The sequence below is a fragment of the Anopheles coustani genome, chromosome 3, assembly GCF_943734705.1.
Source record: "Anopheles coustani chromosome 3, idAnoCousDA_361_x.2, whole genome shotgun sequence".
NCBI classification, from domain to species: domain Eukaryota; kingdom Metazoa; phylum Arthropoda; class Insecta; order Diptera; family Culicidae; genus Anopheles; species Anopheles coustani.
In genome coordinates this window covers 31,397,662-31,421,206 of record NC_071288.1, presented here as the reverse complement: position 1 = coordinate 31,421,206, position 23,545 = coordinate 31,397,662, and the positions used below count along the sequence as shown (strand labels likewise).

Genomic DNA, 23,545 nt, shown 5'->3' with positions numbered 1-23,545 from the left:
TTGGTTTGCCTACACAGATTGCCTAATTTACATGACGCATGATGGCGACCATAGTGGGTACTGTCAAGTGGGCCCTTTGAAATTTCTTCCGATCGACTGAACACCAAATTTGGGCAGCCCTCCAATGGTGGTACTTACATTCCATCCGTACAAACATACTTCGGTGTTGCGGGAACTCGCCCGGCGCCGCTAAAAGCCATGCGATGTGCGGTTGGGAAGAGTAGCTGCGATAGCGGAGACAGCCAACCCCCGATGGATCCATGCACTTCTGGCTTGCTGGGCATGCACTTCACAAAACCGAGCCAGTCGACGGTTCGAAAAATCCCACACACTTTCGTTGTCCCTTTTGTGTCTGGCTCACAATCCATTCATCAATCAAACGGTGCAGGCTTGAGTGGTGGCGGTGTTAATCCGATTGTAGTCTTCATGCGGCCCACAAGAGTATCTTTGGAGGAGGAATAAGCGTTTAAACACTCTTACTTTGGCAGATGGAATTCAAGTTCGATGGTAAGATGCCCTTTGTTCGTCAATTTCCTTTGATGGATGTTTGTTGCAATTGAATGAATGTTTCTAGTTTGACTTACGTTTGTGCCACGATTGTGGAAGCTTTTACATCGTAGGTAAGCTGTATTCGGCCGTTGATTGATCATGTAGGTTTAAATGTGTAGTGCTCACGGTAACGACTTTTCTGTTTGCTGAATTTGAAAGAAAAGTTAGACATAAATCTGAATCGAAATCAAATACTTATAAAATAAACATTAAAAAACAGTCCATTCATCGTCTTACATGCGCCACCCTTGAACCGTTACGTAGGGGGGCCAATTAGCAAACGTCCGGTTTGGATTTGGCCAATGTGCAGCAATTGAAGGGCGCGTGGGACTTGAGATCTGTCAAACATTTAGTGGAAACATTCAACCACCCTTCCGAATGATTGCCTTTTTTAACGGAGTAACATCGTCTTATCGATTGATGAAATCTTCACTGGCGCCAGATTGGGATTCTGAAACAAAATACAGTAGAGCACCTGCACCTGCAACCTCTATTGGTGTAGCGCAAGCATCGGGCGCATTTTTCAAAACGTGGCTACATCTTTGCACGTCTCTTCGTGCTCCATGATGCTCTCTATCTGCAAAGGCGCGAGGGGTATGGACTGCAATATGATGCGGTCGACCAAGGAAGTACGTGTCACATTTTTCGCCCGCACGATGGATCCGTTTACACGTGCGCGACAATGATCTTTTGCTACACATTTTCCACTTAAGGTGAACCCCGACCGGAACTCCGAAGGTGGATAAGGAAGTTTCGAACACACCTTTTTTGTTTTGGGGACTGTATCACGAACGCACGCACACGTGTATGTAGATGCATGAGAACGGTTTTGAATGACCAGAAACACAGAAACCGAAATTTCAGATCGCATCCTCACGGTCATGTCTTGCAATCGATCTTCAAATTTGTTTGGCGAGGAGGTGACCATTGCTATTGTTGCGGCTCACATTTCGACACTAATGTAGCGAATGTTTGGCTGTTTGTAATTCGATCGCTTGGTGGCGTTAGTGTACGACGACTGCGTAATCTTTGGACAACTTATTGAGGGGAAAGAAATTTGGCACCGTCGGTTTTTTTCCTTACTTCGTTCAAGAGCAAACAAATCGATGGTGGAATCTGGTGACATTTTTCTGCATTTCGCAGAAAACCGCGAGGAACTGCTACGGGATAGGGTTTCCGTTGCTCAGCGGGGCGTGTAATTTGAAGCTCAAAAGGAAACGGACGGGAAGAACTATTACCGGAAGGGTATGTGCTGGTCAACTACGGTGCGTCGGTGACGTGGGGCGAGAGCAGGCATGTTTCGATCGTTCATGTTACCAATATTAACCCCCTCCGTTTCGGACTGTCTTTTAACGGTGTAGTTCAATATGGAATACTTTCTTAGTAGTCTTAAGACATTTAAAAGAATTTATTATATTTATAGTACGTGGGCGAACATATTCGCCAACCCACCGTTTTTTCATGTAAACACACACCCTTTCTAGGGGCTTAAGGGATATTACTGCAATCAAAATCTTATGCAAACCTGCCGGTGGTAGCTTTTCATACACCTTAACGGTATTACGGTGTCTAATCCGACTCACTTTCACTCTCCGACTGGAAGTCACCGACGTTGATGGAAAATTTGTACTCCTGATCGCAGCCGAGGTACGAATCGCTCATGTAGTACAGTGTGTACTCGTGGTGACCCGGGCTCGGAGCGACAAAGTTCAGTTTCACCTTCGCCTTCTGCTGCAGCGTGAGGCGCTTGATCGACAGGAGCGAGTTAGTCTTCGGGTCGCCAATTACCACCCACCAGCCTTCTTCACGTTTCTGTGGAGCGAGAAAAATTGGAATCAGTGAATAAAAGCAAGGAGCAACATAAGAAGCGTTAGAAAATCATTTTATTACTATCTAGCTATTTCAGATTTCATACGTTTGAAGGTTTTCTTGGTATTTTTGTTTAAATGGAAAATGTAAAAAAAAAATACACCAAGGTATTCTGTCCAACATGCTTCACTCTTTCATCCAAAAAGAACAGTTGACTATATTTAAGCACATTACCACAGTTCTGATTGCTTAAGTTATCTTGCTATGAAATGTACACCATTTAATAAACATGAAGAATATTTAAAGATATTTACAAAGCTGCTAAAGTTTCATAGAATGTTTCAAAATTATCATTAAGAACCGATGAAACGATCATCAAACATTTGAATATTCATTTAAAAACATTATTGTTAGTATACTTATTGATTGGCAATTGAAAACCACCAATGGTTGTTAAAATCTTTAAAAAATCAATTCAAGCTGTAAAACCACATGAAAGTAATAAACATTTTCTTTGCAAACAAAATTATGCAATTTTTCAGCATTAAAAAAATGTACGTAAGCATATCGAACTACATACACAGATTCTTTGATTTATATCAATTTCTTTATCAAGGTGTAAACCATAGATGTTTTGTTTTCAAACCATTCGCTAAAGCAATCTGTTTGGTTTCCTGTATTAATGGCATTCGGTTGTAAAGCTATTATTCTATCCTGGAATTGTCTTTTCATAAGATTCTCCATTATGGCACAATGGCGACAATCCTCTTCAACCATTTTCTGTTGTGGTTTTCCTTCTCGCTGTATGTGGTTTCTCATCTTCCAGGCGGAAAAGAGGTGTCTTATCAGCCCATTGAGAAGGTTTCGGCAATAGGATACACGTCCGGAATCCGACCGCCAGGAAATGGAACACCGATCGGCGGGATCTGCGCGAGTTCGAGCAAAGATCGATTATCGATTGACCGTCGGTGGCGGATTTAGGTTCCATTTAAACATCGATTGATTTATTAGGCACCTGCGTTCAGCCACTTTGCTCTCACAATGTGCCCGGGGTGTCCGATTACGATGGACTGGGTGATCAACAAAGATCTGCTTACAAACAACGACGCCGCACGCGCCGTCGCCAGGATCATCCAACCGAGGATGCAAATTTTGCTCTCTACTCCATTTCGCATCCAGAGTATTGTTGAATGTTTGTTCTTGTCACTCGCCGGTCGATAGCAGTTGGCATTATCAAGTATCAGTTCAATTTCTTTTTCACATTTTTTAAAAAGAAACAGGAGAGCCTAATCGTTCATAGATCGTTGGTGTGTAAAAGCTCCCACAAAATTCACACATACAAAAAGGGCAGAATTAAAGGATAATACTAAATAGATCCATTTGGAGTACATCACAAGAAGGATCCAATACTACATCACGATTTGAATGATTCAATCAATATCCCACACTCTAATATGCAAGCCATGCTCTGTCCAACATCCTGTTTACTGGACCTAAAAATCATTCGGCTCTAGAGCTCTCAATAGTGTTAAAATGAATAATAATCCGATCCCAAGTAAAAGATCCCCACCCGATCGATGATAGCGGTGTATAACGGAGGCCTAACCGTAGCTTATCAAACAGATCGTGGGGTGTGTTTATTGGAAGCAAATGACAGCACCGTATAAACGCCCATTAAATGATACATATTTACAAACTCCTCATACCCGACCTGTGTACCAGGATGCGGTTCCCGTTTTTTGTGCCCTTTTGTTAGCTAGGAAAACATTATATTAATTTTGTTGGTTTTGATCGGTGGGGTTCGGTTCTTGGTCACTGCAGTCAATTGCACTTGGGGACTGCAACGGTGACGCAAGCACGCCGCTATCGCTAATTCACATTACTATAGTAGAAATGGTGATGAACTATTGTATTGTTTTGCGATTTTCTTGTGAATTTACTATTTTGACAACCTTGACAGGCAGGCCTCCGCGATAAGCGATAATCGGGAGGTTGCGTAGCAAGTTACTAGTTGACAAACCCAATGACGTTGGAGCCCTAAAAAAAACAAATAGGAGTGTGTTTGCCAACTAACCTGCGGGAAGAAGGGTGCAATGACGGGACCGGTGACATCGTCCTCTCGTTCCAGGTTGACCCCCACGTTTACCGACGAGCCGGAGTGTATGCGATCCTTGTCGAGAACCTCGAACGTGAGCTCAATGTTCGGATACCGATTGCAGAACCGGGCCACATCGGACATCTGCTGGTCGGTGAGCTGCAGCAGCCGCGTCCGATCGTCATCGTCCAGCTCCATGATGTCGAACACGGTCTCGATCTTCTTCTCCTGGCAGCGCTTGATGATGTCCGCACCGAAGTGCGGTAGCTGCTTCAGGTACGAATCCTTGCTCCACATCGCTTGCGTGACCATTTGCGCCAGCTCCATGGCAGCGACGGCCGGCGAAAGCCATCCGTTCGAGGAGAGCACATCGACGCAGGCCTGCACCAGTCGGATCGCTTTACCGAGAATTTGCTCGGTGTCACCCTGCAGTTCGGCACCAAGCTGCAACCGGGAGAGATGGGCTTGCAGCAGCAGGTTCGTCTTGATGTGCGGATCGTTGTACTTTGGTGCGGTTCCGTTCGGACCGGTCAGCTTGTTCGGTAGCCGGTTGGCCAGGCTGCGCAAAAGATTATCCTCGTGGTGGCGCACGATCAGATCCTCGTACTCGGCGGCGGACGAAATGATTTCCAGCAGACCGCGGATCTTTGTCTTGCTGTTCAGCGACAGACTGAACAGTTCGATCGTGGTGTAGTTGATGTAATAATATGCTGCAATCATACCCAGGTTCAATGGTAGTGTGTCCATCTCGTCCTCTACGCCGATGCACTTGGACTGCTCGAGATCGGACAGGGTCGATTCCACCAGCTCCGACAGGTGATCCGACAAGTGCCGATGGGTAACCCCCTGCAGGTTGTAGTAGTTCGGGTTCTGAGTTAACCTTCGGTAGAGGAACGTCCAGGTGAGATAGTCCACTGCGTCCTGCTTGTTTTCGATCGTCTTAGTCACAATCTCAGCATTGAAGTGATCGTGCAGTCGGTGGTCGAGATGGCTTTCGACGGGCAGTGGCTCGTTAAGGAACTTCTTGTAGAAATCCTTCTTGGAGCTCTGGCACATCAGGACCGCCTTCGCGTCGTCGTCCTCGAGCGGGCGGTTCGCGCGTCCCACCATCTGCAGCACGTCGGTGATTGGGTAGTCTTCGTACGAGTGTGTCCTCCCGTTGTAGAACTGCGTGTCCATGATGATCACGAGATGGGCGCTGATGTTGAGTGCCCAGCAAAGTTCACGCGTGCAGATGGCGATCTGTACCGCACCGGAATCGAACAGTTGTTCCACCATGCGCTGATCGGACGCGGTGAGACCTTCGTGCATGTAAGCGACTCCTTGTGACAGTGTTTCCTTCAGCGTCTTGTCCGTCATTCGGTCTAGGAATGGCTTGATGTCGTCCTCCTCGGCGTGGAAGAACCGGTTTGGCTGCAGCTCAGCCGCACAGTACGTCAGCACGTCGATCGCCGTGAGCCGGGCGAGCTTGCGCGATGTTACGAACACGATGACCGGCTTGTGCGGGCTAAATTTAGTGATCGCATTGTACACCGGCTTCGACATGGCCGCTATGCGGGATGCGTTGTGCGTTATATTGAGTCCTTGCACGTGCAGCTCGAGTGGAATCGGGCGCACCGAAGGGTGGAAGTTGAACGTGGCATTCGTGCTGCACCCGAGCCACTGGGCGATGTCGCGCGCATCAGCAAGCGACGCCGAAAGGGCCACGATGCGGATCGGTTGTTCGATCTGCGACGAAATATAACGCATACGAGAGCAGACCACCTCCAGCACGGGGCCATCTTCGCCCCCGATTAGCTGCAGTTCGTCCACGATGAACAGCTGGACGTTTTGTACGTTCTTGCGTTGCTTCCAGCGGCGCGAAAGTACATCCCACTTGTCGGCCGTCGTCACAATGATCTGACCCTTGGCGATCAGCTTCAGATCGGTGCCAGTTTCACCGGTCAGCTTTACCACCTTGCAGCCCAGCGCGGATTGCCCGAAACGCTGGTGCCACTCGTGAAACACCAGTTCCGCTAGCGGGTCCCGAGCGACCAAGTACACCACGCGACCTGCCGGATTCTGTGACAGCAGTCGTAGTACGGCAAACTCGGCGACGGTGGTCTTTCCGGAGCCGGTCGGTGCGCCAACAAACACGTTGTCCTCGCTATTGTAGACCGCGTTGAAGACTTGTGTCTGGATGGGATTAAACTGTGGGAACCGATCGGAGTAGAGTGCCTCGAAGGTAGCCTCGCGTAGCGCGCTAATGGGAAGTGGTTGCAAATCAAGCAGCTCCGTCGGAGGGAGGTTCTTCTCCGGCAGAATCAGATGCCGGAAGGACACTGGGAGCTGCGTTTCCGCCCCGATCCACCGGTCGGACACGATGCGCAGGAAGTACTGCGGTGGAAGTGGTTCAAATACGGGGACGAAGAACTTTACCAGATGATCGTCGGTGCAGTACTTCGCCTTCAGCAGGAAGTACTCATGGTGAAGGATCACCTCAGAATCGACGTCCTCGACCAGTATCCAGAACGCTTCAGACTGACCGTGAACCTTCTCGTCCCACTGGAAGTCCGGTGTGATCGTCAGCTCGACGCGCAGGGTCGAACGTGTGATCGGCTGAATGTGCGTCGACAGTTCCAGCTTCGGGAACTGGTGAATGTAGCGGTAAATGGTTTTGCCGAGCTTCGGTACGCGAATCAGCTCACCGATTTCGTTCGCCTCCAGATCGTACAGCCGCTCCCAGGGGAAGTTTTTCTTCTCGATCTTTTTCACGATCTCTTCGGGCATCTTGCGGAACTGACGAAGCGGCGACATGCTCTGCCACATGCGTCGATCGATCATTTTGCACAGCGTGAGACACTTGTCGGCCAGCTGCGCCCAACCACGGTGCAGCACGATCTCGAAGATGGCACGCAGAAGTCGCGCGGCGGACTGGGTCACGTACACCATGTCCGCCATCAATGCGAAACCTTCCAGCTTCAGTTGCGAAATGTACGCCTGAAGCAGCACGTTCACCTTGGCGCTCGGTTCCTCGATGCTCTCCTTGATGGGGATCGGTACGCGCTCCATCAGCTTCTGCAGTTCAAGCTTCTCCTCCTCGCGCACGGTAATGTTGCGGAACTCGCCGGATAGCGAAAACACCCGGAACAGTTCGATCTCGCTCAATGTCGGTTTCAGCAGCTGATGGTAGGTCAGCATGGTCTCGTGCGTGCAGTAATAGTGCGACGCGATGCGACCCACCTCCGTCACCTGGAAGTGGCCACTTTTGCGATCGTACTTCAGCAGCCCGCTCCGCTCGAGGTGCAGCGCCGCCGTGTGGATCAGATCTGCCCGGAACTGCTCGAGCAGTGGATCGTCCTGCACCGCATCGATCGATACGCCGTACAGGGTCGGTTGGCGTAGCATACGGATGTAAAGGTACGTGTAACCGAGCCAGGTGACGGCGTCCTTTACGTTCTGCACCGTACCGAGCACAATCTCGGCGTTCAGCATATCCGGCAGCTTCGAGATGAGCTGCGACTCGATCGGAAGCTGCTGGTTGAGCAGCGACAGGTAGTACTGCAATTCGCTATGGTTCGTGATGAGGATACCTTCACCCTTCGTGTCGTACTGCGGTCGACCGGCACGACCCAACATCTGCAGCACGTCCAGCGCCCCCAGCTCCACCCAGCGTCCTTTCTCCGGATTGTACACCTGTGTGCCCTTGATGATGACGGTGTGCGCCGGCAAATTTACACCCCACGCTAGGGTGGCCGTAGACACGAGCACCTGTATGTGCCGATCGGCGAACAGATCCTCCACCAGCGTACGGTCGACGCGTGTCATACCAGCGTGATGGATGGCGAAGCCGTACGGAAGCAGATCCTTTAGCTCTTGATTCTTCACCTGATCCGCTTCCGATCGGAGCACCTCCATGCTGGCGGAACCTTCGCGCAGGAACGAACCGAGCGTGTCCTTCTCCAGACACATATCGCGTACAGCGCGAGCCGTTTTGCCCGTCTCCTTGCGCGAGTGCACAAACACCAGCACCTGGTTGCGACCGGCGTGTTCCATCACCTTCTCGTACACGATGTCGTTCATCACCTGGAAACGCTTGAGCGCTTTCTTCTCCGTCACACCGATGTACTGCTGCTCCAGGGCTACCGGACGGTAGCTGTTGTCGAAGTAGAACAGACCCGTCTCAGGCCGCACCCGCAGGAACGTTGCTACGTCCTGGTAGTTGGGCAAGGTGGCCGAAAGGCCCACCAGCCGAACATCCTCCTGAGTCGTTTCGATGTTGCGGATCGTTCGAGCAACCAGTGCCTCCAGCACCGGGCCACGTTCGTCGTGTAGCAAATGAATTTCGTCGATGATCACCAATCGCACGAACTGGGTGTACGTTTTTTCTCCACCCTTTCGCGTTATAATGTCCCACTTTTCAGGCGTACAAACGATCACCTGCGTGGCTGCGATCTGCTCTCGGCTCAGTTGATGATCACCCGTCAATTCGGCCACGGTCAGATTGTAGGTGGCCAAGCGACGCCCAAAGTTACCCACCATCTCCTGTACCAGCGAACGCATTGGAGCGATGTAGATGATCTTAAATTCGTCCACGTTGATCGTACCGTCATCGTTGATGTGTTTACCGATCTCGCGCATCATCGTGAGCAGCGCCACGTTCGTCTTACCGGCACCGGTGGGGGCACAGAGCAGTAGATTCTCGTCGCTGTCTAGGGCGCTCTTGTATAGCCGGCTCTGAATGCGATTCAGAGTCTTGAAGCCGCTGAAGACGGGCTGCACGTACTTCGGTAGCTTCTCGATTGCAATCAACTCCTCGTCGTCGTCAAATGGACGCGGTTTAAGGGCCGGTACGTGCACTTCCTCATAGCCTTTGCGCTGCTTGCGGAAAGAACCGTCCGGAAGCTGACAGCGTTTGTTCGCCATCAGATGGGAACCTTGGGTGAAGGCTAGCTCGTCCAGCTCCAACACCGTACGATTGCCAATGATCTGACCACCGGCGCCAACACTTTCCCCACCTCCGGCGCCTCCGCGTGGTCCCTCCGAATCGTCCATGAAAGCGTCCTCTAGACGTTCCCGTCGTGCCCGAAGGGAGGATGATTTCGTGTCCGAGCCATCCATTTCTGACTCGTTTACGTAGTCACGGCCTTCATGTGCCTCCTGCTTCCCTGTATCCAGTTGACGCAAGATTTTGGCCAGCGCTGCGTCCGATTTCATCTTTTCGCGCAACTTGATACGATCGCTTTCACTCTGCGACTGAGCCAGCATCGTGCAGTAGAGAATCATTTGACGGTTCTTCTTCAACTGCTTGATGAAATCAAAACAATCGTAGCCAAGCAGTAACACTAGCTGATTCTCGCACTCACGATCGTCTCCCGATTCCTTCAGCACGCTCAGCACCTCGAGGGCTTTCGCCTGTGACATCATCGAATCGTTGTAATACTTGCGCAGACAACGCTGCAACCAGTGCGCATCGATATCACGCGGATCGAGTGCTTTTTCCTTCTTGTTCATGTCCTCTCCACCACCGAGATTTTCGGCGTGCAGAATACCATCGTCCCGAGCCTCCTCACCTTCGTCCTGTCCGTCGTCCTCACGCACCTCACCGTACTTGTCTTCATCCGACTCCTCCTCCGACTCCTCGAACCGCACATTTATGCCGTACTGTTCATCGATCGGTTCGTCGCCGCCGGGCCCAGCCTGTCCCACAGTTCCGATCGCACTGGCTGCGTCCGATCCAAAGTCGGTAATCTTTTTCCCGAGGTTTACTAGCAACGCGAACCGTTCATCCGCCACGCTACCCAGCAACCCATCGATTTCACGCTTCTTTTCGCGCTCCTTCATGCGATCGTTTTTCAGCACGGCCAGAATTTCATCGGCTGCACCACGCAGAATGTCCCGCGGCTGATCACCGATCGCTTCCTGGATAAAGCTCAGGAGCACCTCGTACGTTTGGCGCGTTTCCTGCGTCTTCGGACGGTACACGATGCCGACCATTTCGTCGATCCCTTCCGAAAGCAGTGTGGCGCCTTTCATGCTGTTGAAATCGTACTGCGCCTCGTCACGCTTTTGTCGCTTCGCCTTGCGTTCCTCCGTCTTTTCCGGTTTGCTGCGCTGCGCCCGGTCCCCCATCCGCGTGCCGTCGAGCTTACCGACCAACGAAATAACCTCACCGGTCGCTTCATCACGGCGCGGGCGCTCGATGAGCCGGATGTCCGCTTGCAGTACGAGATTCGAGTTCTGCGGCCAGTCATAACAAAAATCGTCAGGAATACGAAGGTAGCAAAACTGATATTTCACAACTTACCGCTTTGTACTCGTACTGCAGCTGTCTTGCCGCTGCATCCGCCATATTGTTGAGCTGCTTTCAAGTGCTTTTTTCGTCTGAATAATTTGTTCAATACACTGTCTAGCAGACTTTCTTTATATTTCACTCGTTTATAATGGAGGTAGCATTAAAATCACACTCAAAAACGAATTTTATTTAGTCCGATTGTAATCACGACGCCCGAAACCGCTTCGGTGTCTTTTGTTTTGACATTTACGCAGTAGTGTTTTCAGCTGCGAGATTCGGAAGACCCGAAGATTCGATCCTTTGACGAATTCTAACGATTCCAATCCCATTTCGACGGATTCTCAGCCCCTGCCCACCCAGTCTAAAATGTTTGGCCAGTCTAAATGTTTGGCCTCGGATCTCTTGCTCTAATCTCGCATTTGCTCTTGCTTCCACTCGTACGAGGGTAAGCAACACGCGGTGAGAATGTGTGCGATGCACGGTGACCTGATAGCGTGTGCGTTTACTTGCAGAAACGTAGAACTTGCATCGCGCCCCACACACATGCTGCTTCCCCACGCACAGCGTCTATAAGCGTTTGTTATTTTCTATTCTTCATGCACCTCTGGATGTTCATCGTTTGGGTTTTGTCGCTCTAATTTGTTATCTTTTTGCTATTTGTAATTCTGCTGCAGATCGATCAGTTCCAGTTCGGCGTCACATCAGAGCGGATGGTTGGCAGTGTACGAGGTTCCTGAAAGGGTTAGCGGAAAAGTAAGGTTAACTTAGGCACGACCGCGTGGTGTCGCCGAGCTGGAGCTCAAGTCAGAGAAATCCTAGCCGACGCACATCTCGTGCTGTTTGAGTAATCAAGCGGATCACGAGTTTCGTGCGATCTGACAAACGGAAGGCAATATTCCTTTCGTTACGGCGGGTGAACAGCCGCATTTTGACTGCGCACTAGCGTGGTTGGCTAGCAGTGCTCCTGGCCGCATGGTGGCAGTCAAAATGTGACGCCTACAGAAAATCTGAATCAATGAAAATCAGAACACAGAAAATCAGGACATATGGCCTTTAGTAGCCAGTCCTTAAACAATAGAGGTCTATGTCTCCAGGTTAGTTTGCGAAGGCCCAGGAAGCTGGATTCAATAGCCGTACTGGAGTAAATCCTCGCCGAAGTGAAGAAGAAGAAGAAGAAGAAGAAGCTGCAGATCGATGAACAAAAATCCATAATATGTAAGACCGCGTCTACACGGCATCGTAGCGTAGCGATTTTGATACTCCGTCGTAGTCTCAACTATTTTTTATGGCCGTGGCTAAGGCCTCTCGACCAACATTTACACTACGACACCTGATACCACTACCTCCTAAAAATCCGTGATCGAACTAGCACAATAAGTTCTGACACTTCTTGAGTATGCTCTTATCTGGACCACCTCCCAGGAAGGTGGTTCACCTTCGACCCGCAAAACCAAGCTCCTGCTTGATCTACGTGTCGGGTTTAGCGCTCTCTGCACCCGCTGGTGCTATTCCTTGGCCTGGCCAGTTTTGTGCTAGGCCCTGAACGTGACCGGTGTCCAAGATGTTGATCAGCGATGGATTGGTACCGCGATTGGCGGGTGCTGCTACTCACCCCCGGTGCATCCCTCCCCAAAGTATCTCAAACATCGAGTAACCGGTCTGTTCCTCTTCCTTGCTGAGGCCAGTCCGCAAAATTACGCTCCTGCATAATCTACGTCTGGCCTCGTTCCGTGTGGCCTGGCTGCTCTTATGCCAGGCCCTTGACAAGACAGGTTTCCGGTTTGGCATGGTCATCGTCAGACAGGTACCACCTTGGTGCGCTGCCTTCACCGGTGCATCCCTCATCGACAAATCTCAAGACGCCCCATAGCCTGCCTTGTTCTCTTTCCACTGCTGAGGCCTACAGCAAAACCACCCTCCGGCGAGGTCTACTATGGCCTCTACTTCCTTTGCACTTGCGTGCCTGTACTCAGGGTGCCCGCTTGTGCCACGAGCGACACTTTCGTTCTGCTGCTGGTCAGAAGACTTTCAAATGGGTGACAAGGCCATTTTACTCGTCTCCCACCAGCAACCCCAGGAGTTGCACCAGCCCAACTCCTTCGTATTCGGACGTCCACTCGCGGCTCGCGCATCAGTCTTGATTTGAGTGCCCGGGTCCTGACAGAGCACTGACCATCCAAACCTCGATTTCTGCGACTTTGGCGTGAATCTTCCAGGAGAGTGAATCCCTTCCGTAACACTTCCTACGGCTGCACGGCCCTGTCCGTTGATATAGGATCCATCCTAACCTACGGAGAGGCTAAACAGACCAGAGGGCTAGTTATCTAAGACCAGGATTAAAGATACCTTACAAGGCCCATCACTCTGATAGTGCATGGGAGGTCGGGTATCCCTCCCACCCAGATCTCTGTTCGTCACTCCTGTTGCTAGGGGGTCCAGTGGGCCCACGAGGAGGCCAGTATTCCAGGCGTTCACGCCGCACAATACACTGTTTTCAGGGCCAATTCGTCGGCATCAAGCTGCTCTTTGTTGGTATTAGGCAGTCAATTGCACGCGCACGACTTGTGTTTGGTTTCGTTAGAAAGCACTTTGGGCTTGTTAAGTTTAACTTTGGCGTTATCGGTAGCAACATTGGCGCGACGAGAAAAGGTCGCGTTGTTGTCGCGCCAATGTTGCTACCGATAAAGGCAAAGTTAAACTTAACAAACTCAAACTGGTTCCTAACGATGCCAAACAAAAACCTTGCGCGTGCAATTCACTGCCTACTACTGGCAAAGAGCAGCTTGATGCCGACGAATTGACCCTGAAAACAGTGTAAGATAGGTAAAGATCAGATTGGCCCAGCCACGACAGCAGGTCCCTAGTAGCCACGATGGAGGGGGTGCTGCGTAAGTTGAGGATTTCGAACATGCTGTCGGATCTGTTCGGATCTCACCGGGGTCTGAGGCAAGGTGATGGACTCTCCAGCCTTCTATTCAACATCGCTCTGGAAGGTGTCATGAGGGCGCGGGCTTCTACATCCGTGGTACGATTTTCACTCGCTCCTTCCAATTCCTCGGCTTCCCGGATGACATCGACATCATGTATCAGTTGACGGCGACGAACTTGAGGTAGTAGAGAAGTTTTGCTACCTCGGCACTGTCGTAACTCCGGACAACAACGTAAGTTGCAAAATCCGGAGGCGCATTGTTCAAGGGAATCGTGCCTACTATGGGCTCCTCAAACTCCTGAGGTGCAGATGGATTCTTCCACGCACAAAGTGTGGCATATACCACACGCTGATAAGACCGGTCGTTCTATATGGGCATGCTCCTGTCTATCTTTGGCGGTGTGTGTGAGCAGGGCGTGTGGAGGAGAAGGATCAACCACGAGATAGCAGAGCTGTATGGCGAGCCAGACATCCTGACGGTCGCGAAGGCCGGCAGGATTCGTTGGTTGGGGCATGTCATAAGGATGCCGGACGCATGCCCCACCAAGAAAAGGTGTTCAGCAGCAACCCGCCTAGCACGAGACGACGAGGAGCTCAGCGAGCTCGGTGCATGGACCAAGTGGAGCAGAAGCTGCAGCCATGGACCGAGCTACCTGGAGAATGATTGGTGACCAGGCCATGTCAGCAGGACGTGCTATCAACTATGAGTGAGAAGATGACAAGCATAAGGGTATCCACGACGCGCCGGTGGGTAACGGCCGGCGTGCGAACGGTTGAATGTCGATCACATTCAAATGCTCTATAGTGAGAAGATTTTCTCGAATCTGACAAGCGTCTCACCGAGTGCTTGGGCAGTGCACGGTTGTCCTGAAATAGGTTAGCGAGAAGTAGGGTTAACCGGATGGTCGCAGAAAACTGTAACTCGCACAGACAGTAAGGATAATCACAGAAAATCAGGACATATGACCATAGCAACCGGTCCTTAACACTATAGAGGTCTATGTCTCCAGGTTAGCTTGCGAAGGGCCAGGAAGCCGTGCTGGGGTAAATCCTCGTCGAAGAAGAAGAATGAAAACCGATACGGCTTTTGGACACCGTACGGGGTCTCCGGACTTGGGTCTGTTTACACTGGGCGTGCATGACCAAGAAGACGGTCGTTACGCCAAGAAGAATCGCGTAGTTTAAGTTACCTTCGGGGGTCCGCGATAGCGGTGGCGCCGGTTAGAAAATCGACTCATGAGCGCCGTGGTTCACCACCTCGACGGCGTGGGTCCGAATCCCAATGGAGACCGGACCGTCCCCTGTACGAGAGGAATGACTATCCACGTACATATAGGGTAAAAAGACTCGTGCACCCTTAACCGGGCAGGCATGACCAAGAAGGTCGTTACGCCAAGAAGAAAAAGTTAACTTTTGTTTTCTCCATAAAAACCCTGATGGAAAAGTATTTCAATAGGAAATTCGTTATTTTATGAAATAACATTCCAGTAAAATATCGTGGTACAAAATATTGAAAATCCTGTAATCAAAATTTCAACTGTGGTTGATTTCCGAAAACTATATTTAAAGAAAATAGATTCGAATATATTTTCTCATATACCTTAGGCATTTTGTATTTACTCGTATTTTATTTTACATCCAAAGTAGTTTCTGTGAACCCTTGCAAGTCACCCAGTTAAACACGACAATAAAGTTATTTCCATTTTCACATGGAATGGAAAAATTAAGAAATTAAAAAAATGACAAGCTGAAATTAAAATCATAATGGCCTGGACTGACATTATTATCATTATTGTAACCAAACTACTACCAATTTCAAGATTGATCGTCGGTCGGCTCTGTGCCATACTCGGACATTGCGTCCACCATCATATTATCAAGTACGAACTCTGTCGCCGTATCTGATTGCTCATCTTCTACCACTGCTCCATCGATTTCACCCTCTGCTGTGCCCGGATACTCATCTGCATCGTCGTCATACGGTTGCCTGTCTTCGATTGGCTGCTGCTCGGAATCGTAATAGGAATAGGCCATTTCCACCATGCCATTATCTTCGTCCACTGCTTCCGGGTCATTCGCGTCATTTTCGGATGCTTTACTTTCGTCCTGAATGATGGCTTCCTCATGATAGGCATCAACGACGGGGTCTAACTCCACCCGAGGCTCATCATCGTAGGTTTCATATGCTTCCGAATGCATCTCGGGTTCGTCTTGGTATGCATCGTAACTTTCAGATTCATCCCTGGCCTCGTCTTGATACATTTCCGCACCTTCCGACACATCCCTAGCTTCTTCTTCGTAGGTTTCAACATCCTCTGATCCGGTCCTTTGCTCATCCTGATACGTTTCATCATGGCCAAACTCGACCATGGGATCATGGTACGTTTCAGCGGCATCCGACTCCGTCGTGGACTCTTCTTGACATTTCTCAACTGCTTCCGGCTTGACATTTGGCTTTTCTTGGTCCGCATCAATATCTTGCAAATTATCATGTTCTTCACGCGACGCTACAACTTCCTGTGTCTTTGGATCAAGATAGTTAATTTCCTCCTCCTCCCTAGAATCAATCTGCTCTGTTTCCACTGCTCCAGTTGTCAGTTTGAATTCTTCTTCATGTCTTTCATTCGCTTCCGGCTCCACTGTTGATTCACCTGGCATTTGCTCAGCAGTGTCTGAATTTTTCGAGACATCATCATCACCAGTTTGAACTTCCGCCGATGTGTTTTTTTCACTCTCCACGGTAATACTACCGGTGTGGTAAACCTTTCCTACCTCGCCTTCCACATTATTCCCATCGTTTGTTACGGATGCCATTTGTTCCATCACAGCATGCCCCTCGCCCTCACTGATCGTAGCTACAGTCGACTGATGGTGCACCCCCATCATCTCCGGTGTGTACCCAACTCCACCGGCCGCCATAGCCATCGCATAGGCATTAGGATCCATTGCTCCAGCCGTCACCATTTGATGATGATGATGCATCATGGCCGCCGCACCATGCGAATACATCATGTTATCCAACGGTTGATTCTGTGACTCGTCCTCCGCGACATAGTGCATCATACCGTGAACAGCGACTGCACCGGCCGCCGCAGCCATGTACGCCGCCGAATGCATGCCGTACTCGAGCGCGTACTGTTGGTTGTACATTTCGATCGCCTCCGGTACGATCATGTGCGGTTGATCGTGATCAAGCATCATCGGTACGCCGCCCATCGTCGCTACCATCGCGGCGTGATGCTGCTCGATGGTAGAAGCCATCGTGTCGGGTGGATTGGCGGCGGCGGCAGCGGCAGCCGCCGCTGCAGCAGCTGCAGCAGCCGCCTCCTTCGCAATCACATCCGCGCGCTTGGGTTTGTCGCCACCGTCGAAGATGATGTCTAGTGCTTCCTGGAAATCCTTCGGCAGCGGTACTTCACCTTCGGCTGTTACGTAACCATCGGGATCTTGCTCCGATGATGGTTGCGTTTCTGAGGCAAGCATACTCTCGCCCTCATCGATGACACTGTCTTCGTCCATCGGTGCTTCGCCACCAGTATTCGCATCGAATTCCGACTGTGACGGATCCACCGTTTGTAATAGCTCCCCATACTGATAAGATTGACTGATGTCTTGGGCAAGTTCTGCATGGACTCCACCATCCTGAGCGTGTTCCGCTGGCATTCCTTCACCCGCGATAGTATGTCCAATGGTCGCAGCCGCGATGGTTGCTGGATCGGTCGAAACTTCAGACTGCTGCTCCGGCATGGTTTCAGTACCCTCAGTGACCGCGGCCGCTGCTGCCGCGGCTGCTGCTTCCTCCTTCTTCGCATTATCGGCCTGCTGCTTCTTAAAAACCGGCATCCGGCCAATGAAGGGCAACTTTTTCGCACCCCCGTTCGCATTATTGGTCGACTTAACGGTGCCCACGTTGCTCGATTTCGTTCCCTTTTCCTTACGATCCGCCGATCCCTTCTGGGACTTCTTGTCCACCTTCGTTGGTTTCGGTTCGGGCGGGAAGTTTACGACGGCTTTCTCGATTACCCGATGACCTCCGCTGCGGCTCGAAGGCGATCGGCTGCGGGTTCGTGAACGCGACCGGGAGTACGACCGTCGATGGTATCGTCGACCCCCACCGCCATATCCACCACCACTGGCGCTTCGGCTACGTCGCCCCCTGGAGCGACTTCGGCGACGGTCACGTCGATCGCGATAGTCGTTGCGTCGACCACCACGATGATCTCGTCCACCGTACCGATCAGGACTTTCCCAACGATTCCGACGATCACGGCGGTCCGGACTGCGCCGTTCATACTCACGCTCACGATCACGATCGCGCTCACGTTCTCGGTCTCTGTCTCGATCGTCATCACGATCGAAGCGCTTACTGTCCTCTGGTCCAATACTGCTATCGTCATGCGAGGGTGCATTCGATGCTACGGCCGGCTCGGCCGGTTTGGCTGTTGCTGCTGCTGCGGCTGCGTCAGCAGCTTTCTTCTCTTGCGCCGGAAGTACAACAGTCCACTTCCCTGGAAGTGATAAATTTTTATATTATAAAAAAAATAACTCAAAACTTATTTTACAACGCACACGATCAAGTGATAGCTAATTTTCAATTAATCTTTAAATCCTGATTTTGGCAAATAAGCAATTAGTTTACCTATAATGTAGGATTACACTTTTCGTAGAAACAAGGCTACAAATTTCTACAAACATTCATCCCTCTATGCCGAGTTTGTTTGTTCATCAAAGATACCAATGACTTACCCAAACTTGGCTGCTCCTTCGACGAACCTGCAGTAGCAGAACCCTTTCCACCCTCATTCTTCGCGGCTGCAGCAACCGCTACCGCTGCCGCCGCCACCACCTCCCGTGCGTTCACATCCTTCGCTTTCAGAATGTTACGCATAGCCGCGTGGATGGCGTTGCTAGAATCGAACTGTGGTTCGTTCTTTGCGCTCGACCGGCTGTCCTTCTCCGAACCCGAATCCGACTCCGAGTCGGACGAATCGGAGCTACTGCTCGACGAGGACGAGCTCGACGAAGCGGCCGCCCGCTTACGCTTCTTGGAGCGCTTCTTCTTTTTCTTCTCCCGTCGCTCCTCCTTACGAGACTTCTTTTTCTTCGCCTTCTTCGATGAGGTCGACGGTTCCTCCTTGATCGGTTTATGGACGCTGATGGACGTGTCTACAGCGGGCAGCAAGTCCAGAGACGATGAATCCATTGGGACGTCGTTTCTTTCGACTTTCGGCTGGATAGGAAAGGAGGAGCACGCGGCAGCAGCCGGAGGAAACAGCATGTCGCTTGAATATGACGCCGACGACGACGGATGCCGGAGCTCTTCGGCAGTTGGCGGAGGAGGGGGAACCGGCATTTCCTCGTCGCCAGGGCGTGGACCACCATATTTCTCGTAATCTCGCTGACGATTAGCCAGCCAAGTCGCTTCAAAGTTTCTGTTAGTTGCAACATATACCTGATTTAAGGGAAGGGGGTGAACAAAATAAATATATCGCAAAACACGGCCAAAAACGCAAAACTCACCGCATACGAGTTGGCATGTGTGCGTGATTTGAGGTGCCACGATGCGTCTTTCAGTTCGCCCATCCAGATGTCGCACAGTTTACAGTACCAGGCCGTGGCTGGAACGAAAAATTGTAGGCCACGTATGGGTGTGCGTTGCACCGGGGCGTCCGGATTCACCATCGTATCGTTTGGGTCCTGGTGAGCACGCCATGGAGCTTGCGCAAGCTCCTCGTCCCTGGTTTGCCCTTGCACGTTCACCACCTCACGCCGATGATGGTCCAGGTGCAGATGCAACAGATACTCTTTGGCCGTCTTGGGAAACACGTGGCATACGTTACACCAGTGGACTTCCGGATCATAGTGAACATGGTTGAACTGCGGCTTTTCTTCTTTCACACCACCCTCGGAAGTTTCGGTCGGTCTGCGGAAGAGATATTATTTTGATAGCGATCAAATGTTGTAAGCATAGAACCGAGATTGCTTTGCTCGCGACCATCATCATGTTCGTAATACCTGTTTCCCGAAGTTTTGCGCTTGCCACGGGCATGCATACTCTCCAGCACTTCGTTTTTCAACCGTTCCGGTGACGGCGATTCCGACTCCCGGCGCGGTGGTGGAGCTTCTGCACCCACCACTCCGTCTGGAGAACGCGATCTATTCCGCTGCGCGCGTCGCCCCGCGTCTGCATCGCTCTCGATTCGCTCGAAATCGGACGGCGTGATAGTCGGTGGATCCGGGATGGTGGGCAGCGGCGGTATCGATAGTATCGACGGCGGCGATGGAGTCCGATTCTTCGTTATAATGCCGTCCAGCAGGTCGATCACGTTTTCGATCGTCTTGATCTTGGCCAGTATTTGCGACTGTTTATGTTCGTGGTACCCGAAAGGGAAGAAAAGCCAGGCGCGCGACATGACGAAAAACGGCCACGGAATGGGAATAGATGGAAAAAGCAAAAACAAAAAAATACACACAACGATTAATGCAGAACCGTTCTCGTTAGTCCAGATGCGTCTGAGCGAATGGAAGAAGCTGCATTCCAAACCCTTTTCTTAGTCCGACTCTAAATCGAAATGCACTTCGCAGAGGGGTGTGCGTAAGTGTTGTGCGCCTGCGCAACTGGATGATCGTACGATGTATACGGGTGGAATTTTCCATTATTATTGCATCGTATTGCAGACAGGGACACTCGGGTCGATTGCGGCCAGTGGGCGGGCAGGCGAGTGGGTTATGCTATATCGCTATTTTTGGTACATTTGCAGTCATAATTTTCTTTCCCCTTTTGTCCTGGGCGTTGTCGATGACGTCAGCAGCTGCAGCTGCAGCATCAATGTGAAAAACCGAAACAAAAATTCATCAAAGGTAGAAGTTGTTTGCTTTGCAGGAGGCCGGTTGTAGCTGGCGAGCATATGGTATTCATTACTCAGTTGCAAAGAAGAGGGAGAAAACGGAATATACGATGAGGAGATTGGAGTTTGAAGAATATTATATTCCGCATTTCAATAGTCCTGTTTTTTTCTCCGGCAACTGTCGGTTGTTCTTGGTCTGTAGTTGAAGAAGGTGATCTTTCACTCCATCGAGGCTACAGCGTCATTTGATGCTTACTAACTAATTTACAGTAATCATACCCGGCACAACCAGGAGCAAGCGTAATCTGAAGTACGACAAAGGTAGGCTTGCAGATAATATTTTTTCTATCGAAAAATAGCACGGCCCAGACACTTAAACGCTATTTAACCTTCCTCGACAACTTCAAATTACATCTTGCTTTAACAGTAACTATGGTTACAGATACATTTTTGACAATTTTGTACATTTCAACGGCAACATCGTGCATGTAGATGTGCTCTCTTTTTCTCGACCTTCGGCTACCCGTAGCCCAGAAGGGAGGGTCGTTGCAGCATCTCCAAAAGAGGAGTTCTCATTCGGGACGAATAAATGCAATGGGTATACGACGAAGCGAATGTGACGCCGTGCCAATCGTCTTACCCCTGTCCTCTGACCGCACGTGCTGATGGACAGGGGGATCCTTCCTGTGTGTGTGTATGTTGCACGATCCTGTTGCTTGCTTATTGCAATCTCTTTTATCTCCAACATCATCTTTCAATCATCAATAAAAGGCTGTGGGAAAAGTGGAGAAATAGAGAAAACGATCTTTTGTCTACCGGGACACACCACCGGCGGCCCGGGAAAGGATGCTAGTAGTGATGAGATAGATAGCTTTGCTTTTTTCGATTGTTGAACTTTTTTTTGTAGCAAACAATCCCCTAATTTCCGTTAAGGACAAGCTGCGTGGAATATTTTTTACGCATTGGGTTTCTTAATTACTAAAACGGTCTAAATTAGATAAGGAACCGTTCGGAACTCGAATAGCTTCGCGAGCGTTTTTTATACGGGATTTCAACAGTAGACCTACCTGTAGCTTGTCATTTTCTTTGATAAAGTTGTTCGTTGTCGGGGACGGTGGCTCACGGCCCGAGGACAGATCCGAACGTTGTTCTTTGAGCGTTTTTAGTTCACGCTTTAAAGCTCCTGCCCGTCGTTTGTAATCGTCACGTTGTTTTTTCATTGCAGCCCGCTGATTTAACACTTCCAATGTGATTGCAGCTGTTAGTAAAAATGGATAAAAAGGAGGAAATGATGACTGATATGCTTACGCAGCAACAGTATATGCAAGAAAAATAAAATAAAAGAAACATTTAAATTTATGTAACATAAAAAGACCGAACTGACCTTCACGCTTTCGTTTTTCTTCTTCAGTTTCCTGAATGACCGGCGGCGGAGGAGCTTCAATCCACTCGGAACCTGTACCGCCCCCCATCATCATAGCCTGCGACGGATCCATCATTGTCCCGTCACCGTATGGACCGGTAACCATGCCATAGCCATAAGCATCATACCCTCCCATGTAGACGCCATTGTTGGCGTATCCTCCGTAGCAGGAAGGATCGTACATACCACCCTGCATCATGTAGCCTCCGCCACTTAGATCTCCACCCATCATCTCCATTGACATCCCTCCACCTCTGCTACCCATACCCGGCGAACGACTGCGTCTTCCGCGACGTCCATGACGACGCATCGGGGGTCCGCGGTCGGGTGACCGTCGCCTCGGGCGGTATGACGGTGGGCTGCGGGACCTCTTCCTACTGGATTGGCCATGCCGACGACGATGGTAGCTAGGACTGCGAGATGGACTACGACGCTTCTCCGTGCGGCTTACGCTGCGGCTATGACTGCGGGACTTGCGGTCGCTTTTCTTCTTCGAACCTAACAAACAGAAAATTACATCAGACCGTTAGCAAAACTCCCCTGAATGTAGATCTATCACACTTCCACTTGGAAAGACCCACTTTTTTCTGCTGGCGATTTCGAACGTCGGCTTTTGTCATCATCCATCTTTTCCATGGGAACCGATATCGATGAACGATGGTCAGGACAAACGAGGGGCTGTTTAAGGCTAGCCAAGTAACTTGGACGCCGAAAAGCACTAACAATATATGCAAATCTAGAAAGCAGATGGCGAAAATGTGAAAATTCACAACAAAGTCGGTGGAAATTTGACGGCGTTCTCACGCTACAATCAATTCGGCAATCGCTGGTCTATTTTGACTAGTGTTGGTAAAATCGGAATTCGGATTCCTTGACGGATTCGGATTCGACCGGATTGGATCTCATGTGATGAACTCCCGGTTGACAGAAACTTAAATTTTTGCTGTAGTATCATGTAGTTCCAGCAAGAGTCCCAGCAATCTTCCATGGAAAAACATGCTGTAACTACATGACAGCAGCAAAAAATTTGAATTTTTGTCAACCAGGCTACATTTAGTTTCGAGTCGTTCGGGACTCGATCTGGTTCGATTTTATGTAGGATCGGGTTTTTGTATGCAATTCGATTATCCGGAGTCCGCCCCAAACACCCAGGATAACCGACATTCTACTGTTTGTCCGGTATCTTTGACAGATTGAGACTTAGATCTGGATTCATAGATTCAAATCCCTACATGGAACATCACTAGCGCTAAGGATGATGCAAAAAAGTGTTGCCAAAAAATAAAAAAATATTTAACTATTTACATGAATAATCTTCTTTGAATACCTTGGTCAAAATTAGAAATAATTGCTGAGATTGACCATTTGTTTGATAATTTTATGTCCCCCGCTCGTTTTACAGTATAAAATACCAACAAAAAGGTGTTGTTAAGACGATCAATTTTGTATCATAAAGGGGTTTCCATCCATCTTAATAACAGACAGAGAGAAGTACACACAAGTTTTCCGGAATGTTACGCTGAAGTAGCAGTTTTATCGTCTATTTGCACAGCTATTTGAACGCGTATAAGGCATTTTCAAGACATTTAATTTTATTTAAAATAAGATATTAGCATCT

The 23,545-nt window shown here is 49.9% G+C and overlaps 2 protein-coding genes across 3 annotated transcripts; both read right to left on the bottom strand.

Annotated features, from left to right (window-relative positions):
* Positions 1-1,939: 1,939 nt before the first annotated feature.
* LOC131258652 (U5 small nuclear ribonucleoprotein 200 kDa helicase) lies at positions 1,940-10,809 on the bottom strand. 2 transcript variants are annotated; one of them, XM_058260009.1, is made up of 4 exons: positions 10,740-10,809; positions 9,590-10,672; positions 4,433-9,496; positions 1,940-2,361 (listed from the first exon to the last, which is right to left on the bottom strand). In XM_058260009.1, exons 1-4 carry the CDS (start codon positions 10,782-10,784, stop codon positions 2,119-2,121), a joined length of 6,435 nt encoding a protein of 2,144 aa, XP_058115992.1. In that variant the 5' UTR covers positions 10,785-10,809; the 3' UTR covers positions 1,940-2,118. The 2 variants fall into 2 exon arrangements, with proteins under 2 accessions (XP_058115992.1, XP_058115991.1); XM_058260008.1 differs by having other exon boundaries at positions 4,433-10,672.
* A 4,432-nt stretch (positions 10,810-15,241) lies between these two features.
* On the bottom strand, positions 15,242-22,714 carry LOC131258653 (zinc finger matrin-type protein CG9776-like). The gene is made up of 7 exons (XM_058260010.1): positions 22,509-22,714; positions 21,889-22,425; positions 21,572-21,762; positions 19,672-20,018; positions 19,177-19,579; positions 18,403-19,108; positions 15,242-18,164 (listed from the first exon to the last, which is right to left on the bottom strand). The coding sequence occupies exons 1-7, from the start codon at positions 22,561-22,563 to the stop codon at positions 15,472-15,474; spliced, it is 4,932 nt and encodes a 1,643-aa protein (XP_058115993.1). The 5' UTR covers positions 22,564-22,714; the 3' UTR covers positions 15,242-15,471.
* Between the last annotated feature and the right edge of the window lie 831 nt (positions 22,715-23,545).

Bases quoted from the DNA above. Each gene is read 5' to 3' on its own strand.
- LOC131258652 (XM_058260008.1), bottom strand. From the start codon at position 10,784: ATGGCGGATGCAGCGGCAAGACAGCTGCAGTACGAGTACAAAGCG. The intron at 10,673-10,739 runs GTAAGTTGTGAA...GACTGGCCGCAG, and splicing joins TGCAGTACGAGTACAAAGCG to AACTCGAATCTCGTACTGCA. The intron at 2,362-4,432 runs GTTAGTTGGCAA...CTCGCTCCACAG, and splicing joins TTGCACCCTTCTTCCCGCAG to AAACGTGAAGAAGGCTGGTG.
- LOC131258653 (XM_058260010.1), bottom strand. From the start codon at position 22,563: ATGGAAAAGATGGATGATGACAAAAGCCGACGTTCGAAATCGCCAGCA. The intron at 22,426-22,508 runs GTGGGTCTTTCC...TCTGTTTGTTAG, and splicing joins GAAATCGCCAGCAGAAAAAA to GTTCGAAGAAGAAAAGCGAC. The intron at 21,763-21,888 runs GTCAGTTCGGTC...TTTTACTAACAG, and splicing joins AGAAAAACGAAAGCGTGAAG to CTGCAATCACATTGGAAGTG.